The sequence below is a fragment of the Pteronotus mesoamericanus genome, unplaced genomic scaffold, assembly GCF_021234165.1.
Source record: "Pteronotus mesoamericanus isolate MK-2021 breed Mesoamerican mustached bat unplaced genomic scaffold, CSHL_Meso_final contig_50, whole genome shotgun sequence".
In the NCBI taxonomy this organism is placed as follows: Eukaryota; Metazoa; Chordata; class Mammalia; order Chiroptera; family Mormoopidae; genus Pteronotus; species Pteronotus mesoamericanus.
This window is the reverse complement of record NW_026555186.1, coordinates 15746970-15770420: the sequence shown is the minus strand read 5'-3', so window position 1 is coordinate 15770420 and position 23451 is coordinate 15746970. Positions and strand designations below refer to the sequence as shown.

At 55.8% G+C, this 23451-nt stretch overlaps 1 protein-coding gene across 1 annotated transcript; it reads right to left on the bottom strand.

Annotated features, from left to right (window-relative positions):
* Nucleotides 1-1562: 1562 nt before the first annotated feature.
* TERT (telomerase reverse transcriptase) lies at nt 1563-21735 on the bottom strand. The gene is made up of 16 exons (XM_054578220.1): nt 21517-21735; nt 20109-21399; nt 16323-16518; nt 14886-15066; nt 13818-13997; nt 12905-13063; nt 11801-11896; nt 11129-11214; nt 10762-10875; nt 10378-10449; nt 8484-8672; nt 6441-6567; nt 6010-6071; nt 3573-3697; nt 2725-2862; nt 1563-2141 (listed from the first exon to the last, which is right to left on the bottom strand). Exons 1-16 carry the CDS (start codon nt 21733-21735, stop codon nt 2038-2040), a joined length of 3339 nt encoding a protein of 1112 aa, XP_054434195.1. The 3' UTR covers nt 1563-2037.
* Nucleotides 21736-23451: the final 1716 nt, after the last annotated feature.

Below are 23451 nucleotides of genomic sequence, written 5' to 3'. Positions count from 1 at the left end.
CGCACTTACGATGCACTTGGACTTTGGTCTGCCATAAATAGATAGCCCTGTTGCTTGAACACTCTCCGCAGCAATAGTAAACAAGGCAATATCCATAAACTTCGATGGCACGTGCACTCAACCCCCTCCAAAGTACACTCAATGGCATCTGTCACGTTTTGTGGTCCCATCAGAAACACCTGGAATGAAGCTTCTAAATTGCTCACCACTCCACCCCAGTGGACAGGGCAGAGTGCCAACTCCCCTGGATGGGGCAATTATTTCTCATGATACCCCCTTTGAGCTGCCCCCTTTTATTCTTTGTGCAATTTTTCCAGCTCTGCCTGTTTGACATTTATTCAGTGCTCTGCATAGCCCACCAGTGCATAGCATGCTCCCCAGGGTGGTCCAGAAGGGCATGCTGTGGGTCCCCACTGGAGGGGTCATTCTCACAGAGATGAGGGCATAACTTCAGCTCCTTGTCCCAATGATACCTGCAGCTACATGGACAAGCCCTTCTCTCACGGGGGCTCCTCACAGAAACTGGAGGCTGGGGTGGACCCAGAAGGTGGGGATCTGAGCAGGGACTTGGCAGGAGAGTGGAGGCTCTGGTGAAGCCACTGTGAGAATAGCCCCTCCTCCCCATTAGCAAGACCCCAGACCGAATACTCTCATATAAACCTCTCCCGGACTTCCAGTCACTTCTGGGTGGTCTCACCTGCATCCCCCATAACCTCACCCACCACATACCCCTAAACTCCTGACACTGTGGGCTGAGTGAGCTGCTGTTTGCTCCCCAGGCTACCATGCAGGAGGGCCCCAAGGCCAGTCCCCAAACCTCCACGTCCCCCCAGCAGTAGTTCTGTGGGGAGCCCCCGCCCTGCCAGTCAGCAGCATCAGGAACTTGTTTAACTCCCAGGCCTTACCCCAGGCCTGCTCAACTGGAAGCCTGGAGGTGTAGCACCCACATATGTGTGGCTCAAGCCCTGGGAAACCCAGAATTCAGGTTGAGATCTGCCTCACGAAGTCACCTCTGAGCTGAGCCAGTAGTCAGCTGTAGGCACTGCTGGGCTAGGGCTTTCCCACCCACCCTCCTGCTGCATCTGGCCTGTGGGAGTGCCCCTTCCCATCTACCCACCACCTCCCTCCCTCCCACCACATCCCCACCCCAGGAAACCCCCTCTAGCCGCCACTAAACCAAAGACCTATACACGTCAACACTGAAGTTTTCATAATTATAGATAACAATACTTATTTGGTGGATACTTAAATACAAACCTAAAAGAAACATTTAAAAATGAAGAAAACAATAAACAATGGCTCTTCTCGCTGCAGCATTCACTGGGGTGATAGGGTAGGAGTATGAGGTGGCGCAGGAGGGGCCACGAGGGCTGGTGAGTGGGGACCAGCAGAAGACTCTGGAAGTAGGTGTGGCAGCTCGGTGAAGGGTGCTGGGCACTTGGCACCAGGAGGTCCGGGCAGGGTGTGGGGACAGGTAGGTCAGAAACGTGGGTGGGGCTCGGCCTCAAATAGCTGACCGGGCCTTTTGCTCCTGAGCAAAGCTGAGCAAGGCATGGACTTTGGATGCAGATGGGGCATCAGATGGTGTGGGCATCAGCTGCTCCATTGGGCGTGGATGGCTTGATTCAGGACTCTATGCAGATCAGCGGGAAGGAATCCACACACACCCACCACTTATGGGCCATCACTCTAGACCTGGGTGTCCCCACAGCAAGGAGGGTGACAAAGGTCCCTGACATTTCCCTTATAGATGCCAATGACCCAGCCAGGCTCTTCTACATGCCTCCTCCTGGCAGTGAGCAACTGAAGGATGAACCTGTCACTAGAAAGAGGTAGCAGGGGGATGGGAGGTGTTTGAAGGCAGGGCAGGCTCTGCTTCCTTGAGGACTTGGGGGCAGACCCACTCCAGGAAGCAGCCCAGCAAGCAGCACACATCTTGGGGTCTCAGGGCACAGGGGCCAGACCCTCTGGGTGGACCCAGCAGGGATGGGGCTCGAGGGCCTGGAGCCCACTCTGGGCTGTGAGAAGGGGTGGCCATCAGTCCAAGATGGCCTCGAAGTCTGTGGTCAGCGCTGGATCAGCTGCGGCGTGCAGGGTGGCCAGCGTTGTCCTTGGGAGCTGCCGGCACAGCTGTGCTTGGGCTGCAAGGAGATGACTAGATCAGACTGACTGACTTCCTTCCTTTCCTCTCTCCTTTCCTTCCTTCCGAGTGTGCGCTTCCTGTCAGCCTCATGGGCCCCGAGGGGCCAGGAAGAGACAGGCTGTGTGCTGAGCACCTACTGTGTGCTGGCCAGGCTCCAGGGGCCGAGAACCTCAGTGCATACCCGCATGGCCGAGGAACAGACAGGGACCAGTAAGAATGTCAGAGCAGGGTGGGGGCGCAGAAGTTGCGGCCAGGACACAGGCCAGGGGTGGGAGAAGGGCACACAAACCAGAGCGGGTGGCAGGAGGGAGGGAGATGGAAACACAGTTCCCAAAGGAAATGTCAACCTTGGAGGTGAGGAGTGAAGAGGTGGAGTGACTGAGTGGGCAGGCCAGGAAAGGAAGCCATGACCCTCGAGTCACCTGCACCCCATCACCTCAGGACTCCTGTCCCCACCACTCCCGTGACTCAGACACGGAGGGACCAATGTTCATTTACTCAAGGACAAGGACAGGCAAGGGCAACCTGCACAAAGGGATGCCTAACAAACCTTGGGGCTAGACACACTTGCTCACGCTTACCGGCCTGGAGTGCTCCCAGGAGACACCTGTAGGTGGCGCTGTGACGAGACAGCTTCAGTAGGAAGGCGTGGAGGCACAGCCACCTTGTGGCTTCGGAAGGAAATGGGCCTGCAGCACCTTTGGTCCCCAGCAACATCCCTGGGGGACAACACAGGAAGAGGCTGAGGCTCCCAGAGGCCCCTGCCCCAGCACCTGTGCTCGTCTGGACATCTGGGGTCCCCGCCAGGCTGAGTGCAGGAGTGGAGGCTCAAGGGGCAGGGCACCAACAGGCGGCTTCATTTCAGGGGCCACCCAACCTAAGTACCACGGAATTCTGACAACTGGGATGTTTTCAACTTCTGCAAAGAAACTTCCACAAAACAGAACAGAAAGTAAAGTCTGTTAACCTCAGGACCACAACGCAGGGCCTGAAAGACCTGACTGTGGCTGTGCATGATGAGGTTGTGGGCAGCAGAGACAGCGTAGGGGCTCGCACGGGTGTCCCTCGGTTCCCTCTCTCCCTCCCTGAGACAGGCAGGGGGCTTGGGCCCAGCCTCCTCCTGACCACCAGCCTGGATTTGTGCAAGTGCCCCTGAACACCGTGGAGAGGAGGCCCCACCTGGGAGAGGGCCCCTCAGCCAGTCCCCAAATGTCCCATCATGTTCCAGTCATGAAGGATGTCTGCCCACACAGCAAGGGGTGGGTGAGATCAGGTCAGTGAGCGGTTGGCAAGTTAAACTGTGCCGAGGAGCGTCTAGAGCCCAGCTCCCTGTCTCCACTACACTGGCACTGGTGCTGCTCCAGCCTCAGGCGCTTCCAGTGTCTGCCAGCACCACAGGCCACCCCAGCCCTGGGTCACTTGCACGCACCTGTGTTCTTGGCTTTCAGAAGGGCATAGCAGCGGGACGCAGTGTCAGAGATGACACGGAGGAAAAATGAGGGGTTCTTCCGAACGTGCTGATCAAACGGGAGCTGGAGCACACAGGCGTGAAACCTGAGGGAAGGTCAGGCTTATCAGAGGATAGTCCCCTGGCTGAATGTGTGCACAGGAGGCACGTATGTCTGCAAGTGCAGGTGTGCATGTGTCCATGTGCATTCAGCCTGTGTATACATGTATGCATGTGCACAAGTACCCACATGTGCATGTGACCACGTGACAAGCCCCTCACCAGGTGCCTTGTGATCCTGATCTTGCTGACACCTTAAGCCCTTTCTGGAAAAAACATGCGTGTGTGTCCACCCAGCTGGTAGGCATCTCCTCTGCTTATGAGAGCGGGGAGACCTGGAATAGGGTTGGGGTCCACGACTGGCCTGGATGGGTAGGTACCATGTTGTGCAGGTGGAGGACGCTCTCCCAAGGGAGGGATGGTGCTTAATGCAGAGTGGGGAAGAGGCCTCCACTAGCGGATATTGCATCTTCCAACGACGCCAGCCTGAGGCCCAGTTGTTCAAGAAAGACTGAGCCTGGCAGGTCCCAATCAGACAGTGAGTGGTGAGTGTCCCTGTCTGAGGGCCAGGCAGACTTCCCTGGCCTCGCCTGTCTCAGCCCTGGCTGCTGTGACCGTTGTGGTCCAACTTTATGTACCCCTCTTCTGCTGTAGAGGACATGGGGCCCTCAGACCTTCTGCATCGGGAAGCAGCTGACATTCACGCCTATGGTGGGGGTAAAGCCAGCAGCTCTGCACCAGCTGCCACTTTGGGACTGCACACTCCCTGACCGAGGAGCGTGGAGCTGCCCAAGGGTGCCTGCCCTGCACCCAGGTTTCTGCAACATTCCCTGACAGTCAGGTGTCTGGGGCCGGGGCCCCACAGAGCACGGGGGTCCACTGCTGGGGACACAAGGGCAAGGCTGGGCTGAAGCCCAGAGCAGGGCCTTTAGCAGGTGAAGTGATGTGGCCTCCAAGGACCTGGGGCTGGCCAGGGACTGGCACCCCGCTGACTTGGAAGCATCCCCTGGTGGCTCCTTACCCGAGGGTCCCCGAGAGGTGAGTGTGTATCATAGCCACCTTGTTGTTAGCTGGGAATGGCCTGTGGGCATGTTCCCATTTCTACTGAGCACATTTGCAGAGGTGTCATGGCAGCTTGCACATGCGAGCATGAATGCATGGGGAGAAGATGCAGGTGAAGGAAGAAACACACATGAAAAGCAGGAGGCGGCAGCCTGAGCACTGGGGTCCCTAGACTGAGCATGTGGGCTCCACGCATCCCGGACACCGAGGGAACAGAAGTGTATACATGGCCCTCTAGCCCTCACGGCCAAAGCACAGGGCATGGGCCCCGTAGGGCTGACAGTTTCTTGGTGACATTTAACAGGCATTTCCTCTGAGATCCCCATCCAGTTCCTATGAGCCAACTTTGCCTCACGGCATGGCCACAGCTCTGGGTAACACGAACTCAAGAGGCTCGAAATAGATGCCTGGCTCCCCAGCACCTGGGGGGTGACCGGGGACGCCCATCCATCCCGTGCGGGCCGTGTGCTCACTTACAGCCACTGGCCCCGACTCTGGGCAGAATGCTTCCCCTGTGACAGAGGGGCGGTAGCTGCTCCCAGAGCTGCCTGGTGGCAGGGCTCCCTGGAAACCACTGAACAAAGGCCAGTGTGTCCGGAGGCTGGACAGGCAGGGAGCCAGGCTAGTGTTCATCTTCCTGAGGGATGAACACAGCCTGACAGCAGAACTATTAATATTTTTCCAGCAAAAACTCAGGCACAACCAGTGAACAGCTCCACAGTTACCTGCCTGTTCTCAGTTCTGCCTCAGTTCTCAGCAGCTTACTGTGGAACCTCTGGGGCAGAGAATGTTCCAGAAGCACAACGGGGCCTCAGCAAGACTAATGAGTGGTGCAGGAATGGTGGCTGAGCTGTTTGGGAGCCATGTACCAGAGCCCTTTCTGGGAGGCACTGGAGGCTTTGTGGCCATGGATGGTGACCTGTACCCTCTGCTCTCTGCGATCCTCCCCACTGGGGCATCTGCCTTCCTTGCACTCCACAGCTCTCTTCCAATAGTCCCCTCCCTGCAGCAGGGCAGGGTAGTGCACAGGGACGCAGGGACACCTCGGGCCATGCTGGCCTCCTATCGCTACCTGGTGACTGGGTACAGGACCTCTAACAAGGCAGAACCTCCACAGACACGCACGAAGAGGCAGCCTCTGCTGCTGAAACTGCTTTCTCATAAACTGACGGTTTTGACCCGAAGGCCTGGGGAACCAGGGAGAGGGCGCTGCCCCCAGGCCGCGGGTAGGCAGGGCCCAGGCAGTGCATGGCTGTGCGCGCCCCACTCCCCATAGCAGTGCAGCCAGTGAGCCCACCTGTAGGCCTGCAGCAAGAATATCTTGTAAACGTTTGTGCAAACTGTCTGAAGGCTGTTCACCTGGAGGCACAAGGAAAGGAAATGTTGGGAAAACGTCTGAAATTTACATTTCTATCTTTTGCTTTATCACCCACACAAATGGAGTAAACAGGAGGACCCTTATCTCTCCATTGACATCCCACCACATCCTCACTCGCATGCATCTATGCACACTCCTACATGTACACAGACCTGCATGCATGTGCACACACACCCATATGCACGCACAGCCATGCATTCACATGCATGCACTCAGACATGCATGCTCACTCACACATGCCCGCACACATACATCTGCACACTTACACAACAGGACCTATAACCCAACTCCCATAGGCAGATGGAGCAGCGGGCCTTCTGAGCTGTGAAGTGTGCGGGCCGCGTGATTACCTGCAGATCCAGAAACAGGCTGTGACATTTCAGCCTCAACACTGCGAAGAGCTTCCGTCGCAGGCTCCTCCCGGCCTTGAAGCCCTGGCTGAAGGTGAGGCTTGCTCTGATTGAGGTCTGGGCGTAACTGCAACACAAAGGGGGTGTCCATGACATGCGTGTCCACCTCCCACTGTCACACACGGCCTGTGCTCCCCAGCCCAGAAGAGGAGGCCCACCCGACATCCTCTTGGCCCACCCCAGCTGATGGCCAACTCTGTCATTCCATGGAAACGTGGGGACACAGCATGGACAGGCACCTGCTGACTACTGCTGGCACCCGGAGCACTTCTGCCATGCGTTCCCCTCCACGTTACTCTCCAAAGGTGAACACATGTGGCACATGTCCACACCCTGGATGACTTATCTTGAAATTTATTTATTTTCCCTTTATTAAATATTCTTTGACAAGAATTTTAATGGCAGAAGGTTTCCCCTGGGTATTATGCAATATCGCAGTCATTTATTTAGGCTGTTTCACTGCTGTGGCAAGTCGTGCTGCTCTGAGCATTTAAAAATGGTCAAGTGAAATCTTCGATGATGTCTCTGATTTTTTTTTGAGGACAGATTTCTAGGATTGAAATTACTGAAAAAAATGTGTTAACACTTTAGGAACATTAACACAAACTTACTGCTTTCCAGAAAAGTGGTTCTTGTTTGCCCCACCCTAAGAAACGCACAAACGTGCCCTCACCCCAGCTCCCATGCTTGGTGACAGCTATACTGCAGGGGAATCGCCAAAGGGAGGGACCAGGACCTCGGTGCCATTCTGGCAGAATTGGGCCCAGAGGGTCAAGGAGCCCAGGAAGTCCAAGCAGAGGTCCCCTGATGGGGAAAAATCAAGCAGACAAAGCTGGGGGTCCGGGGCTGGGCAGGGAGCGGGAGGCAGACAGGAAGCATGTGGGATGGCCCAGTGAGGCAGCAGACAGGTGACCGACCCATCTGGATAGACCCATCTGGATAGAGTATCGAGTTAACTGCATTTGCTCCTCCCCTTTCTAAGCAAATCCCCAAAGGGCCTCCTGGAAACAGGAGTGAGTGCCAGTGTTCCAGCAGAAGAGCTGGCGTTCCTAGCACAAGGGAGCACCTGCCTTCCACTGGTTTTATAATGTCCTTTTTATTCATAAAATGGCACACTCCTGTATCAGTGTTCGCCTGAGTCAGTTCACATCTGTGCACGGCCTGAGGCTGCGCTGCATGCAAGCTCTCAGGTTTGGGAGAAACTGGCTGTTAGGGATGAACCGTGTCCCCCAGATTGACACTTTAAAGCCCTCTCCCTGTGTGACTGTGTTTGGGGACAGGGCTTTTAAGAAGGTAACTGAGTTGTTAAATGAGGGCATGAGAGTGGGCCCTAATCCAATGTGACTGGTGTCCTTCAAAGATAGACACCTGAGATGCTTGAATGCAGGACGGCCATGTGAGGACACGGGAAGACAGCCGTTTACAGACCAAGGAGAGGCCTCGGGACAAACCAGCCTTGTCTAGACCTGCACCTCAGACTTCTGGCCTCCAGGACTGGGAGAGAATGTCTGTGGTTTGAGCCGTCCTACCTGTGGTATTTTTTATGGTAGCCTGAGGTAAGAGAGGGACCCACGGTATCGCATACAGAGCAGGCCCCGTGTGCCATAGCCCCGCTTCCCTGGCAGATCAAAGGCGACCACGAACCTGTAATGTCCAGTGAGTCTATGGATGGGCAATAAAGTATGTGTGCTCACTGTAAATGGACCGTGTCCATCAGGACCTGAAATCTCTGGGTTCAGATCTATATTGCTTCCCTACATGCTGGGGTCCCCAGGCCTGCCATAAAATTTCCTTTTATCCAAAACACCCCAGACAACTGCTTACCTGAAGAGTCCCCTCTCCCCTACAGGACGCACTCAGGTCCCATCTTGAGGGGGAGAAGGCACCTCAGCCCCTGACCTTTTGGGACCATAGCCACCTGTTGCACACAGAAGCAGGATGAGGACCGGGCTAACCCACGTACACCTGGCCAGGCACACTAACCTAGAGTAGTCGCAGAACACCTCCAGGGTCCGTGTGTCCAGCAGCAAGCCGCACCAGGGGAACAGGCAGTGGGCCGGCAGCTGCAGCGGGGCCACATCGCCCAGGATGTCGTCTTCCACAGGGAAGTTCACAACTGTCTTCCGCAAGTTTGCCATACAGCCGTACTCAGGCACGCCCTTGACCAGGGTCCTAAAACAGAGGGGCCCTGTCAGCCACCAGGAGGAGAGGGATGCACCAGGATCTCAGAAGCACTGGCGTGATGCTACGTCAAACCCTGAGAGGCAGAGGAAGCAAGGGCTGGCAGTGAAGGGTGGCTGCGCCAACCCAGTTGGCCTCCAGGTGCTTCCAAAGGCTCTGGATGACCGGTGATAACGATCAGAGAACAGGGTGGCCACCAGGAAGGGCAGAAGCCAGTAGTAGGGGATGGGACCATGGGGCTGAATCCTGAAGGCCAAGTGGACTCCACATGGCCCTGTTCACAGGTAAGATAGGTGAGCAATGAGCTCAGGTTCCCGGCTGAAAACAGAAAGGCCCAGTGGGAGGGCAGGCAGGGCGCATGGATGACATATGTCCTCTCTGCAATGGCCAGTTGTGTCCACTCAGAGGCCACAGTCCTCAGGCATGCTGAGGTGTTGTAGATGAGGTCAACACCTGCATTCAGCCAGCTTTAAAGGTTACCTTGCACAGTGGGGTGGGCACATGCATCAGTGGGAGGGCCCGAGAGCAGAGCCAGGGTGTCCTGAGAGTCCTCCGGTGGACGGCAGCCTGAGCTCCTGCCCTTCCTGCTGCTGCCCGTGGATTCCCACCTGCCTTGCCAGCCCCCACCATCACATGGGCTGACTCCTTGCAGTAACTCTATATATGTCCCCAGCTGTCCAGCTCCTGGGTGGGACCACAATGTACCCACTCTATGCCACCTCCTTGCCCAACACCCTCAGAGCACTGGTGTCTCGTGCACAGACATTCCATGCAAGAGGCCACGCTCTGTCCGTGTCATCCCCTCTGGCAGCCACTGGCTATGTGTGGTCACTGATGTCTTTGAATGTGGACAGTGCCCAAGGACCTGAATTTTCCATGTGATTTAACTTTGATGAATTTATATTTGCATGTCATCCTATGCAGGGCTACTGTGTGCAGCAGCGAGGCTCAGCACATCCCAGCAGCATCACACACCCTCCAAGCCCCCAGGACCCCCTGGGGGCAGACCCAGGGCATGGGGATGCCATCGTATAGGATCTCCAGAGACACCCCTGTGACCAAAGCAAACTGCCCCTCAGGCAGAGACACTTCTGAGAGCTTGGTTTATTGATTCTCCTTCCTTGGAAAACCACACTGTGAAACCAGCGTGTTCCCTGGGGCTCTGGAAGGGACGGTGCTCTGTGGACCGTATGCTAAGGCAAGGGTCCCTGTCCGCCAGATGTAAGCCTGAACAAAATGAACTTTAATGCCAATACCCCAGGCGATCCCGTGCATTTAGCAAGCCCCCTGTCTCCCAATGCCTGCCACAAAGAAGAGCGATTCCACGCTAGAAGCTGTAGGGAAGCGCACAGGGCTGGCTCCTGCGCCGCATCCTGGGCACTGCTCCCAGAGAAGGTGTCGCTGCTCTCTCCACTGTCCAGCTCACTGCGTGTGTGTAACTCCCAGCCCAGCCCAGCCATCTGACCCACGCCTGCTCCCTCCCTCTGGCGACATCTGTGTCCTGGTGCCATGCTGTCAGCTCCAGGCTCCTGCTCTGCACCTCCAGGTTCTCACAACGGCACGACGGTGCCACGCGCCCTCAGCAGAGATGCTCGGATGCTAGGCATGAGATGAGAATTACCTCTTATAGGAGCAAGGCGGGCTGCATGTGGCCATAGAAGCACCTGTTGAAATACATGTGTGTGCAGACCCTTACCTGAGAAAGGCTTTCGCTTGTGTCAGGTGAGGGGTGACCAGCAAGAAGTCATCCACCAAACGCAGGAGCACCCTAATAGGGAAAGATGCCTGAAAAAGGGCATTCAACACCCAAGTTCACATGCACAAGAGCAAGGTAACCCGTGGGACTCAGTACTGGCTAGGGACGGAGGACAGGGGTCCCGCAGTCAAGCAGCATAGCCGCCGGCTGGGTCTTCTGGAAATGCCTCACTCCCTGGTGCACTAAGAGCTACTCACAGCCTATGTGTGAGGCCTGCTCACTATCTCCTGGGAAACCTCCCATGATGAATGGGCAGCCATGTCTGCACCAGAGCACGAGAGGGGGCAAAAGCAATCAAGGGGACCAATGATAGGGAACTCTTACCCGTCCTGCTGAAGCCCAGGGAACACCCTGTTCTCCATGTCTGCGTAGCACAAGCTGCACAACAGGGTGGACAGGATGGAGCCCTGGGGGATCCCCTGACACTGGACATAAAACCTGGGGGAAGACATGTGCAGAAGGTAGAGCACATGTCCATTTCACACACACACACATGCAGACACACTGCTCAAACCACATAAAAAAAGGGGCGCATACCATACACACAATGAACACAGATCACATGCCACCCCTGCCCTGTGGGTTGGATGAATCGAGATCTGTCACACCAGCCCATGAAGCCCTGCCATGGACTGTCCATACGTGACACGACCCCTTTTCACCAAGCTGGCAGCAGGCAGTCCTGACTCACTTGCCCCCAATCCTTATGACGTGGTTGTGCACCAGGCGTAGGAAGAAATCAAACAGGCTGCTGCTGGCCTCGTTCAGAGAGCAGCTCTGGAAAAGTAAGTGGGAGATGTGTGTGGGCAAGCAGAGATGCAAGCAAGAGATGCGCAAGGGCTGAAGGGGTGGGCGGTAGCAGACGAGTGGGGACAGCATGGGTCATCTGTGGCTCTGGCTGGGCTCAGACCCATGGCCGCTGGCCCAGACGGCCTGTGTCACAGTCACTGCAGCATGTGGTGGGGTTCTGGTGGCCCCCAAAAAAAGACATCTGAGGTCTCAAAGCCATGCTTGGAGGACTGGCTCGACCCTAAAACTGGTTCTGCAAAAAGCCACAAACTTAGCAATAGTCTCTGATCACACACAAGAAAAACCGGTTTCCCACCTCATGGGTCAATTCAAGGTAAGTTTATAAGTCAAATCCAATGTGTTTTCCTAAAGGAAGGAGACGTGTTTTCTTTTGGCCTCAAGATCAAAACTGCAGAAGGTATCTCTAGCAAATCTTAATAAAGCAGCGTGACAGCAGTATAGAATTCAGCGAGACAGCTGAAGGCAGAACAGGTCCCCGCTGGCTGAGGAGGGTGGCCTCGCCATGCCCACGGCCCTGCCCCCAGCCATGTGCCGGGCGTCTGCCCGCACCGACCTGCTCAATGACCACGGCGTCCCTCAGCGAGCTTGCCCTCTGCAGCTGCTGCACAAACTGTTTCATGTAAGGCTGGAGGTCCGTGAAGGTAGACACCTGCCGCAGAGAGAGCAGGGTGTGAGGCACTGTGCACGCCCTCAGGAAATTCAGGCTACAACCTGAGCGCTGACGCCTGCAAGTGTGCACGCCTGGCCCGCATGTGCAGCACTGCTTTGGTGTCCCATGGCCGTCCCCCGGAGCCCAGTCCTGGCCTGTGGCCGCACAGTGGGGTCAAGTGCTTCATGGCCACTCTGGCACAGCCCTCAGGAACAAGCCTCTGGCGATGTCTAAAACTAAACAAAGCACACCTGTGACCTGGCAACTCCACCCCTGAATCTACATGACACATCACAGTGATGCTCACAGCGCCCAGCTGCTTCTCAGACTCTCTGGGGAGCAACGGAAACCAGATGGGAAGGGTGTTCCGTCTGATCAACGTTCACGGAATTTGAGACAGGTTAGTGAGTCTGCATGACGGAGGTCAGGGTGGTGGGCACCTGGGGAAAAGGGGGCGCCTCATGGTGCTGGTGACTTCCTATACCTTGCCACAGGTGGTAGCAACATCTGTCCACAAATGTACAATTTCACTGTGTTGTGCCCTCAGGATTTGCAATCTATACTCTCCTGATTTGCCTAGGGGTTTTCAGGTGTGCCTTTCCCAGAAAGTTTTTGGGGAACTCCTGCACCCTTCTGCCTTCCTACGGCATTGCTTTAGGGGGCGCTGGGGACCCTCACTCTCCAACATGCTCATGATGATTGTTCATGTCAGGCCTGGCCTCCTGGGGAGCAGCCGCAGGGACAGCAAAGAATCACACACACGGCTCTGCTGACACCTCCTTGTACAAACCCAGAGGTCTTGTGAAGGGGCAGCAGGCAGGAGTGGCTTGGACAGAGGACTGAATGTGACATGAACAAGCAGATGAAGGTGACAAGAATGGAGGCATCTCCCAGCACTGGGAGCCCAGGAAGTGTCACTCAGCGCCCATGGGGGTGGGCTAGACCAAAGGGGCAGACACGTCTATGACACGGACACACCTCCTCATGGCACACACCCATGGGACTTACGTGTCTTTTGAAGGACTTCCGGACGTGCCCGTGGGCAGTTCTCTGGACCACGGCGTACTGGCGGAGGCAGTATGTGTGCTCTTGCGGCTTGATCACACTGGCGATTACCTCCACCAGCCTGTCCTGAGGAAGGGCGTCATAGGCACCCATCACGTCCACCTATGTGGATGGAGGTGTGTTTACAGGCTGCTCACACACTCACCGTGGCCCCCCACATCTGGGGTCCCACCTGTTCTGCCCTGCCACGCCGAGGCCCCAGCCTGTCCTTAGAAAATCCTGGGGGGGATCAGACACGGCAGGACCAGGAAGCCCCTGGACACCCTTCCCAGAGCCCCATCCCAGCCATACATACTCGCCCCGCCCTGGGGCTCTTGCTGAGATGTCCCCACATGCCCCAGACTCCGAGCACCGCAGGGTGGCTCTGGGTCCTTCTCTCCACACCCCAGACTGGGACACTCTGGGGTGGGCCCAGGTCTGTCTGAGTGCAGGCTGATGAGCAGGAGGTCCCTGGCAGACAGCCAGGGCTCTAGGGTACCCTGGCTGTTTGAACTGAGCCAGGTGCATTTCCTTCTCAGGGAGATCCCCCACACCCTGAGCAGGTGGCGGTGTCATATTCTCCCCAAGGGCAGGGGCCTCAGGGGAATTGGGATGCAGAGCAGCAGCATCTGCGCCAGCAGGGAAGGCCCAAAGCTTCTGCCCCCGGGAGCCAGGTGCTCCCAAATGGAGATGAGATCACCTGCCCTCCCTGTTCCCAAAAGTCTGCAGCTCCACCACAGGTACCTCACCCTGGCAGACACGGACCCTGAGGAGGGCGGCCACACCCAACGTCCTGGCCAGAGCCCAAAATGTGGAGACACCCGGTGAGTGAGCCTGAGGGTGCTGAGCGAGCTCACTGGGGGTGAGGAGCACCCACCTTGACGAAGTACAGCTGGGGTGCTGAGTCCTGGGCCCGCACGCGCACCACAAAGTCACGCCAGGCCCTATAGATATCGTCCATGCCCAGCACAGAGGCACCCAGGAGGCCAGGGCGCTGCGCCCGCTCGTAGTTCAGCACGCTGAACAGCGTCTTGACTTTTGAAGTGAGATGCTGCACCTGCGGGGCCAGTCCAGGATGGTGGCATCGTCACAGAATGGCCCCTGCCAAGGGAACCTGGGGTCCCAACTGACCCCATCCCACCTGTGGGGCCCAGGGATGAGGGGAATCTTTGCTTCTGTACTCCCTGCGCCCCTGCTTCCTTCAGATGTTGGAAGAGCCAGATGATCGATTCGCCCACTCCCACCCCAGGCCCAGGGGCATCCCCAGAGACCCATCCTGGAATCCTAGAAACACGGTATGGAAAACTGCTGAGTAGCTTCCCGTTGGATCATCTCTCCCACCTGGGCCCCACCCCACAGCAGATGCAAAGGTGTGCTTCCTCCTTGGGACCCCCTCCCACCAGACAGGGAATTCATCTTCACTCACAGACCAAAACAGATCCCTAATCCACAGAGACAGCATCCCTTTCTTTTGGAGATGTACCAGTGAGGACAAAATCACTCCCAAATGCTCCAGGGAGGCACTCAGAAGGGATCAGAACTGCTGGTGATGCAGATGCCATAGGAGGAAGGGGGTGCTAACCACAGGGTGGGGTCCTACAGGGTCCAGGAACCCGGAAGGGAGACTGAATAGCCCAGTTCTTTTTGTCCCTGCCTCACAGGGAGCATGCATCGCTGGTGCTACAGAAGGACCACGGGTGCCGTGTTGGTCCCTTGTGTCATGGGTCCATCTCCTGGAACCTTGAGGGTTCTTGGAGCCTGTTTAGCAGCTTCCAGGGCCGGCTTTCCTGAGAGCTCCTTCTCTGGACCCAATGACACGGCCTGTCCATGGCACCCTGCCCACCTCACCGTGGCACCCCTCCACCCCACCCCAAGGCTGTCTACCTGGGCACCCAGCCTGGGGTTTAAGTGCAGTTTGTTTAAAAAATGGAACAAAAGTGGTGACCTTCTTGTCCCTGCGGAATGCTCTGGCTCCCAGAACGTAGTCCATGTTCACAATCGGCCGCAGCCCGCTGGGCTTGGGGAGGAAACGGAGTCTGGACATCAGCAGAGCAGGTCTGGCTTCCTGATGTCGCTTGACCTCAGCTGCTGACAGTTCACGAAGCTGCACCCTATCGAAGTGTTGTCTGAAACAGAGAACTGCATGGGACGTTGCTCAGTGGCCACAGAGGAACCCAGGTGGGTTGACTTGTGGAGGGGCCTGGGTCCATAAGGCTGCACCAAGACACTGAGCAGACGCCGCTAGAACGCCCTCTGTAGCAGGGGACCAGGACACCTGGCTCCCTCTGGTACTGAGACCAGGGTTGCGCAGGCTGGGACCACACGACACCACTGGGACGAAGACCCCACGGTGTGCCACACGGAATGCGCAGGGGAGCTACTTCATGCAACCCCCCCGAAGGTCAGAGTCAGCTCCCGAGGCACCTCCCATCTCCCTTTCCCTGAACTTTCCCTGAAACCACCCACAGGGAGGGGCTGGGGCTGAGAATGCTACCTGGGCTGGGGCCCCAGCAGCGAAGGGAGCTTGGAGAGTGCAGCCCATCATGAGACTTGAACGCCCAGTAGGCAGAGCCATGGTCCCCACAGTTAGGTTCTAAATGACCACTTTGGATCACATGCCATGAATTTTTGAAATTATTACACAGGACACACTGTGCATTAACTCAGACCTAGGGGGACTGGGACTGGGGCCCTGGTTCAGGAGTCACTGCCTCCTTTCAGAGACGTGTGGCTTGGGGTAGGGTTTGACCCAAATGTGCATGGAGCGTGGGAGCCCTGACGGGGCTGCTTCATGGTCCTTGCTAAGCCCTTTAAGGACACAGGGCACCTCCTCTCCGCCGGCAGAGAGGAGGAGGACTTGGGTGTTGGGCCATCATACTCCTAACCCTGATGAATCCCAACCCAGCTTACGTCTGCCACCATCCTTCACAATGTACCCGAAAGAGCTACTGAGCAGCTGAGACAAAGCTACTTGGAAGCAAGCCAATCTCCTGGAAGTTTCTGCGTCAGGGTCCTACGTTACGGTGGACACCTCTGTCCCAAACACTTCCCACAGTGAGTTGTTAAAAAGGCGGGCTTCGTTACCTCATGACACAAGTCCCAATTACTCTGTGTGAATTAAAATAGAATCTGATCACATGCCAGGGATAAGTGGTTTTCTTGCACCATTGTTCCTGATTTGAGACCCTAGAGATCACCCTACCTCAAACCACAGATGCTTCACGTAAGGAAAAGGGAGCCCCAGGGGTCCACGCCAGTGCAGAGCCCCTGTAGGCCAGGAGGGCCCCCGGAGTAGCTGGGCGAGGGGCCCAGGGAACCCAGGCAGGAAACAGGGCTGCATTTGCAGATGGGAAAAAACAGGTCGTGCAACACTCTGTGATACCTGATCCCGATGTTTTGCAACTGGCTCCAGACACTCTTCCGGAAGAAGAAGAGCTGGTTTTTCTGAAATGTGGTCTCCGTGACATAAAAAAAGGACTTTAGCAGCTCAACCACATACGTGCCCATTAACCAGCACAGGAACTTGGCCAAGATCGCTTCTCTTAGGTGGTGTTCTGCGGCCGGGACACAGCGACCCCCTGGAAAAAGAGGCACATACTACATGGACCAGCTGCATGGCCCAGCACGGCAGCTGTGGGCTGCATGAAATGGCAGGTCTGGGCTAGATGTGCTGCACACGGCCCCGCATGCTGGATCCCATGGACTCGAGCAGAGAAAGACGACGGAGCACCTCATCAATAATGTGCCTACTAACTAACTACATGTTGAAGTGGCAACATTTCAGATATATTGGGCTTTCATAAAGTGTATTGTTAAATTAGTTTTACTTTTTTTAATGTGGCTACTAGGACATTTTAAATTATACAAGTGGCTTACATTCTATTTCTTACTGGGCAGTGATGATGTGTCACTATTTGTCCTGGCGTTCAAGCAGAATGGAGAATGCACAGATATGACTTCAGGCATCCTCACTGAGCAGCAAGATCTAGAAATACCTGGGGTTCTTTGGGCTGGCCAACCTGGTGAGTGGTGGCAGTCACATGCCAGCTAAGGGTTACCACATGCAGCAGGGCTCCGAACACATACCAGGACTGTGGTTCTCCTCTGGGGGCATTTTATTCTGTGAAAGACTGTGGGAAGAGGACCATGGGCGTCATTCGGCTGCCACAAGAGCCAAGGTACAAGTGGAAACATGTAAAGGACAGAAAAGGGACCCAGAGACAGATCTGGAACAGAAGACAGGATGGAGGAAAAAAGGGAGGGGGATAAAGCTAAATACACATTAACGATGGAAAACAATAACAGCTTCTAATTTGAAACATAACCAGGGGAACAGATACCGGTTGGGGGTAGTGACCAGGTTAAAATATGCTAAGGCCCTTATGTTGCTCAGGAGAAGGAAAACCACTAAGGAAAGAAAATAGAGAATATAACAAAAATGAAAACAAATCAGATTCTCCAGGAAAGTGGCAAAGATTGTCACACTGGATCAAACATAAACTTAAAATGTCAGCAATATGCTATTAGTATGACACATCTAAACTATGTAGATATGAAAAGGCTGAAAATAAAAATTAGCAAATGACAAATGACACAAGAGGTAAACGCTAACCAAAGGGAAGCCAGTGGAGCTGTTCTCAATTGTTAAAACAGACTTTATGGTACAAAGAATTAGTAGACATTCATCATGAAGCTAAAACTTCTCCGATGTGCATGTACCTAATAAAACCATGCACACACTGTTAGAACAGGAGGAGCTGGACAAATTGCCCAAGTGAGACAGGCAAATCCTGCTAAGAACTCAGCCATGGAAGGACACACGTTTCTCATAGCGAATAATAAGTGAGATAAGTAAACACAGCCACCCACCCGGGCCTCCAGGACACAAGCAACACTGGTGAAGACGGGCGGTGCACGAGATTACAAAGCAAGTTTCAACTAAGCGGGGTCACGCAGACCACTGCACGCCTGAGCTGGAAATCAATAACAAAAAGATAACTTAAAATAACCACTCATTTCGAAAATCTAAAATATATGTCTAAGTAAGTCATTGATCAAAGGAGAAATGACAGGAGAAACTATAAAATACTTAAACGCAGTTGATGTGAAAACGTGGACAACCCATTAAAACACAGGCGCAGCTGAGCAGGACCATGGGAAACACACAGCCAGATACCTACCTGAAAGGTCACAGGCAGAGAGAACGGCCTGAGAGCAGAGGGACACAACCATCAGAGAAACTGATGGAATTAAAAACAAAGTCCCAGGAAAAGCTCCACCCAGATTCCACTCTGAAGGCAAAGGACTTGGCAGGAGGGACACACTTGGATGGCAGTTCAGGAAAAGCGATTCCGTGTGAGCCAGAGGCAGAGCACAACCTAAGCCAGCAGGAGCGTATGCCCAGGTTAGGGGTCGCGTTGCCACCAGCCCAAAGACAGCCCAGGGAGAGGCAGTGAGTATGCAAGCAAGGAGCTGCGGCAGCTCCCGAGTTTCCATCAGGAATCTGTCTTGAGGTGTCTTTAGCAACACTCTGTAGCAGATGCGGTCAGCCCGGCAGTCTGGCCTCTGGGGCTGGTTACCAAGTTGCCCATGGGAGTCAACAGGCAGCATGGCGGGTGGGACAATGGTCAAGGCTGGCTAGACAGAAGCAAAGGAGCCTGGATACTGTGGACGGAGCACCAGGCAGCGCAGATGGCCAGCATAGAGGAAGGGGCACCCCAGCAGAAGAGGATGGAAGAGGTGACTCTAGACAGCTATGATCAGAAGAGGTGGCTCAGAGGCCAGGGCTGCCCCGTGCATCAATTATTCAGCTAGTAGGCAACTGGCATGGCCCAGCCACAGAAAGAAGCCAATGCCTGGGGAGTGAGCAAGGATACCGCAGAGGTCCCAGTAGCCTGGGAAAACACCTTCTTGGGGTTGGGCCTTGTTTGAAATTGGGTAACAGTTACAGAAGTCAAACTCTCACAAGGCAAGCTGGAGCTCCGAGTAAAACGAGTCGTGTAACAGCTAACTTAACTGAGCCTGACTCGTTTGAGGGTCCCCCACACTGCCCATGTGGTGTGTGGGTGTATGAGCCACGCAGTGTAAACAAGTTCTAGAGATCTGCTGTGCAGCCCTGCTTACACTCAGCAATGTTGTCCTATTCATGAAAATAGTGATTAAGAGGTAGATCTCATTATGTGGCGTTTTCCATCATTAAAGTGAAATAAAACAAAAAACCAGTTTCTGGAAGGTCATCTTGCCGTCAGATCATCTGGCCCTGGGGTTTCTTGGAAGTCTGCGCGGGTGTGCCCCACTGTCAGACACCATTGCAATTGGGATCTCTGGGGATGGGAATGGGCATTTTTAAGTCCCTCTCCCTCCCCCCACCCTGCCCCCAGGAAGCTGCAACATGCATCTGGGTGGGCAAGCCTGGCTCTAACAGAGGGCTCTGAACCTTTTTCCTTCTAAAAGTCCTAAATGTCTTGGGAGTTGGGGAAGGTCAAATAGCAAAACTTGGGTATGTTCTCACTGCTGCTCCTTCACAACAGGGAGCGGGGAGGGTGGCTGGTCCTGTCTCCTCCTGGCGCTGGTGTGCAGATGAGGAGGATGCTGGCCAAGAGGGGGCTGAGTAGGGGCTGGACCGGAGGAAACTCATCATCAAGCCCAGAAAAACAAAGGGACTGTGGGGAGGGACACCCACCGCAGGCCAGCTTGGCCAAAAATGTCCTGCATGCACCCACAGCAGCTGTCCACTTTCCTGGCCCAGGAGAGCGTCTGCTGCTCCCTCTGCTCCCTGGTGACCCTTTCCTTCCTGAAGATGGGACTAGGGTCCTTGTGCAGGAGACAGTCTTTTCCCTCGTTCAGCTGCCTGGCCCTGGCACAGCAGCTGCACAATTAAACCTTAAGTTTGGATCTGCATATTGGCTGACCAGATGCATCCGGGAAACTGGAGGTCTACCTATTACCCCCTAGCAAAGTGGGTTCTCCTTCCAACCTCTGTTTCTATTGGCGGGACACTATCTCATGGTGATAAACTTGGACATCAAAGAAGGATTATGAATAAGGTTTGGGAACGCTCCTGAGAGCTTCCAGATGCTTCCATCCTCTTGCCATAGCCCTATTCCGTGTGACCCATCTGCTCACTGCCTGGCCTGGGCCTGCAGGGCCATGACACACACTTCCTCACCTGGGTTTCTGCACAGCCAGGCACAGTCCTGCACTTTCATCTTCCAGGTCAGCTCCTGACGTGAGAGCTTGGCGTACTTCCCCAGAAAGATGAACTTCTTCACGGTTTTCAAGAAGCGGCGCTCATTGTGCCTGGAACCCCAGAGGCCAGGCGGCACCAGCTGGCGAAGACAGGCCCGCAGGAGCCCGTACACGTGCCCTGGGCTGCTGTGCTGGCGGAGCAGCTGGGCCAGGTGCTGCGGGTCAACGTCCTTCGGGGCGCAGATGCCCACTGCACCGTACCCCTTGTCGCTGGATCCCGCTGCCTCTACAGTGGCCGTGGCCCGCAGTGGGCAGTGTTTCCTGAGTAGCGTGCCATAGGGGCACCGTGCATGGTTCCCAAGAAGATCCCGGAACAGAGGCCTCATCTGCCAGTAGCGCGCAGGCAGGCGGCGCGTCCTGCGGGAAGCGCCAGGCTGCAGGGGCTTGCAGTCCAGAAAGATGGTTTCCACGAGTCTACGGGCCCCCGTCAGGCTGGGGGGCAGGGAGTTAAGCAGGAAGGAGGAGCGCAGCTGTTCCTTGCCACCGGAGCAGTAGAGAAAGTGCTTGGTTTCGGCGACCACTCCGACCACTCCGGGACTGGGAGAGGCCTGGGGACTTGACGGATGAGAAGATGGGCAGCCGGCATCGCGTTTGAGGCCCTGCAGTGGTGAGGGACGCTGGGTCTTGCGTGGATCGTCCTTCCCAGATGCGGCTTCCGCGGCAGCTCTGGTAGGTGTCGCCGCGTGGAAATGGCTTGCACTCGGCCCCAGTTCTGGCTCTGGGATTGGGCCACGCCTGGGCCTCTTGGCCTGTGGTGGACTTTCCCCCGCGTGGCTTCGCCCCCGTCGCCTGGAGCGGAAGCCCGGGGGTACGCCGGCCTCCCCACTGCCGCCATTCCAGGCCTGGAGTGTGGATCCGAGGCCCGTCAGGGCCCCGTTTCTGTGTCTTGTGGTGCAGAGGTCGTAGAGCGGTGGCCCGCACACCTGGTAAGCGCAGCTAGGGGCCACCAGCAGGTAGAGCGCGCAGCGTGCCAGCAGGTAGGTGAGCACGTCGTCGCCTACACGGCGCAGCAGCAACCCCCACGCGCCACTGCCTCGCAGCGTCTCAGTCACTGTGTTGGGCACATAGCTGCACACATTTGTCGTGAAGGCCACGGGGGGACCGCTGCGGGCCCCGTCCAGCAGCGCAAAGCCGAAAGCCAGCACATTCCTCGTGCCGCGCTCGCAGAGTCTCTGCACGACCCTGGCCACCAGCTCCTTCAGGCAGGACACCTGCCGGGGAGAGGATCCGAGTCGCTGGGAGCCCAAGCGCAGCGGCGTCTGGCCTTATTACGAACTACGGCCCTCATCCCACCCCGCAGGCCTGACCGGGGTCCCCGGGCAGCTCACCTGGCGGAAGTCCGGGCTGGCGGGGGGCGGCTGCGCGTCCCAGGGCACACACACCAGGCACTGGGCCACCAGCGCGCGAAAGACTGTCGGGTCCCCACGCTGCACAAGGCGACGACCCTCGGGACCCAGGCGCCGCACGAAGGTGTCCAGAGGCAGCACCTCGCGATAGCAGCCACGCAGCAGAGCGCGCACAGCGCGGCAACGGGGTGCGCGCGGCATCTCAGGAGACAGGGTAGGCTCCTACTTGCGTTGACCGGATGCGACCGCCTGGCGCAGCGAGGAGGGGTCCCAGAGGAGGGCGGTCTGCGAGAAGGAAGGGGCGGTGCCTCCGGGGTCCCTGCGGACGAGGCAAGGCTGCAGAACGGAGGGGCGGGGCTTGGTCAGGCCGAAGAGGCGGGGTCGCGGGCGATAGGTGCTTGTCCCTTTACCTTCCCTCCCTCCCGGGGTGGGGAGTCCCCGGTGTCGGCGTCACGTGCCAAAGAGGCCTGCGTTATCCCTACTGCGCAGCTGCACTAGGCAGCCTCTCCAGCTGTGCCCTGTAACCCCTCCCAGGCTCTCGGAGAGGGTCGGACAGCGGTAGGAGTGCCCCTGCGGGGCTCTGGGAGACCTGGTGCATGCTGCACCTCCTGGGGAAAGGGTCCTTCTGGTTTGTCATTTTATCACGTGGGATGTGACTCTGGCACAGAGGGCTGCTCTGGGGTCCAGTAGAGGGGTTTGCAAGGAACGGGACAATACATAATATTCAAAGGAGAAAATGGACCCCACCGCTCCTGTCAGGCAGGCCTTGGCGGCGGAGGACAGGGATCGAAGGCGCAAGTGCATCCTTAATGGGCACCAGTGATGCTCCTGGAACTTTTTTTTTTTGACGTGGGCAGTGGTCAGAGGGCAGCAACAATACTCACACGCTGACTTGGTCTCTTTGGCCCAGGACTGTAGTTTCTCCTCGGTTTCTTAGGCTTCTTTTGTCCCGACCATAAACAAAAAAACCCCCAAACCAATTTCCTATTAATTACACACCTGGTGGGTCTGCCAAGAAAGGGAAGAAAGTGGAGCCACAGGCTTCCTGCATGGCACCATCCGTGGGCTCCTCATACCTCCCTGGTCCCTTCATGCCTGAGCTCTGAGACCTCTGTGCCCTCCAATCCAGGGAGCCGAATGTGAGACTGCACAGGCCAGGGGACCTGCCTTGCAGCCCCAGAAAGAGCCAGGAGCCCCGCCTTCTGGCCCAGTGAGAGATACCTCCCCAACCCTTCACCCCTCCCCAGAAACAGGAGGATAGTTTTAACGACTCGCGGGTCAAATGAACAAGACAGTTCAGAGTCACCCTAATGGGATCCCACCCCAACCCAGACACTGTGGGATGTTCTCATTTGCATCACTAAGACGAGGGGAAGCTTCCAGGTCTAGGGAGGCTTGTGGAGATGACAGATCTGAGTTTGGCAAACACTGAATGGCTGAACAAATGTTAACCTTTCACAGCCGTAAGAAATTTGATCAGGAAATTGCTTTTATTCCGATTTTAGCATTTTAAACAAGCTTCTGCTCTGCCCTCCCTCCCTTGAAAGACAGGTGGTGTTTCAGATTTATCATGCCCTCAGGGTATCTGCTGCCTGGTAATCCTAGGGGATGAAGGATTGCTGTTGTAAAAGTCCTGGGAGTGAGCACTTGCTCCTTTGTGTGGCTAGAGGATTTGGCTGCTTCAGGACATTTGTTCTTTTCCAATAATGAAGTTACTCTGGTAGAAACACAATAAAAATAAAAATAAAAATGAAACCGAGGCAGAAAATGACAAGTGTATGACTAGTGTATGACTAGTGTATTACTAGAGTCATCCAGTAACATAGCTTTCTTTGTTCTGTCTCTGAGGAGTGTGATGATTTTAAACCATTGCCTCATAAGACATGATAAATGCTCCAAGAAAAAAAGTGCCACTGT

Excerpts from the sequence above, each read along its gene's own strand:
- TERT (XM_054578220.1), bottom strand. The coding sequence starts at position 21,735 with ATGCCGCGCGCACCCCGTTGCCGCGCTGTGCGCGCTCTGCTGCGTGGC. Across the intron at positions 13,064-13,817 it reads CCCAGCTGTACTTCGTCAAG|GTGGACGTGATGGGTGCCTA; the intron begins GTGGGTGCTCCT and ends CCATCCACATAG. Across the intron at positions 2,142-2,724 it reads CCTGGGAGCACTCCAGGCCG|CCCAAGCACAGCTGTGCCGG; the intron begins GTAAGCGTGAGC and ends ATCTCCTTGCAG.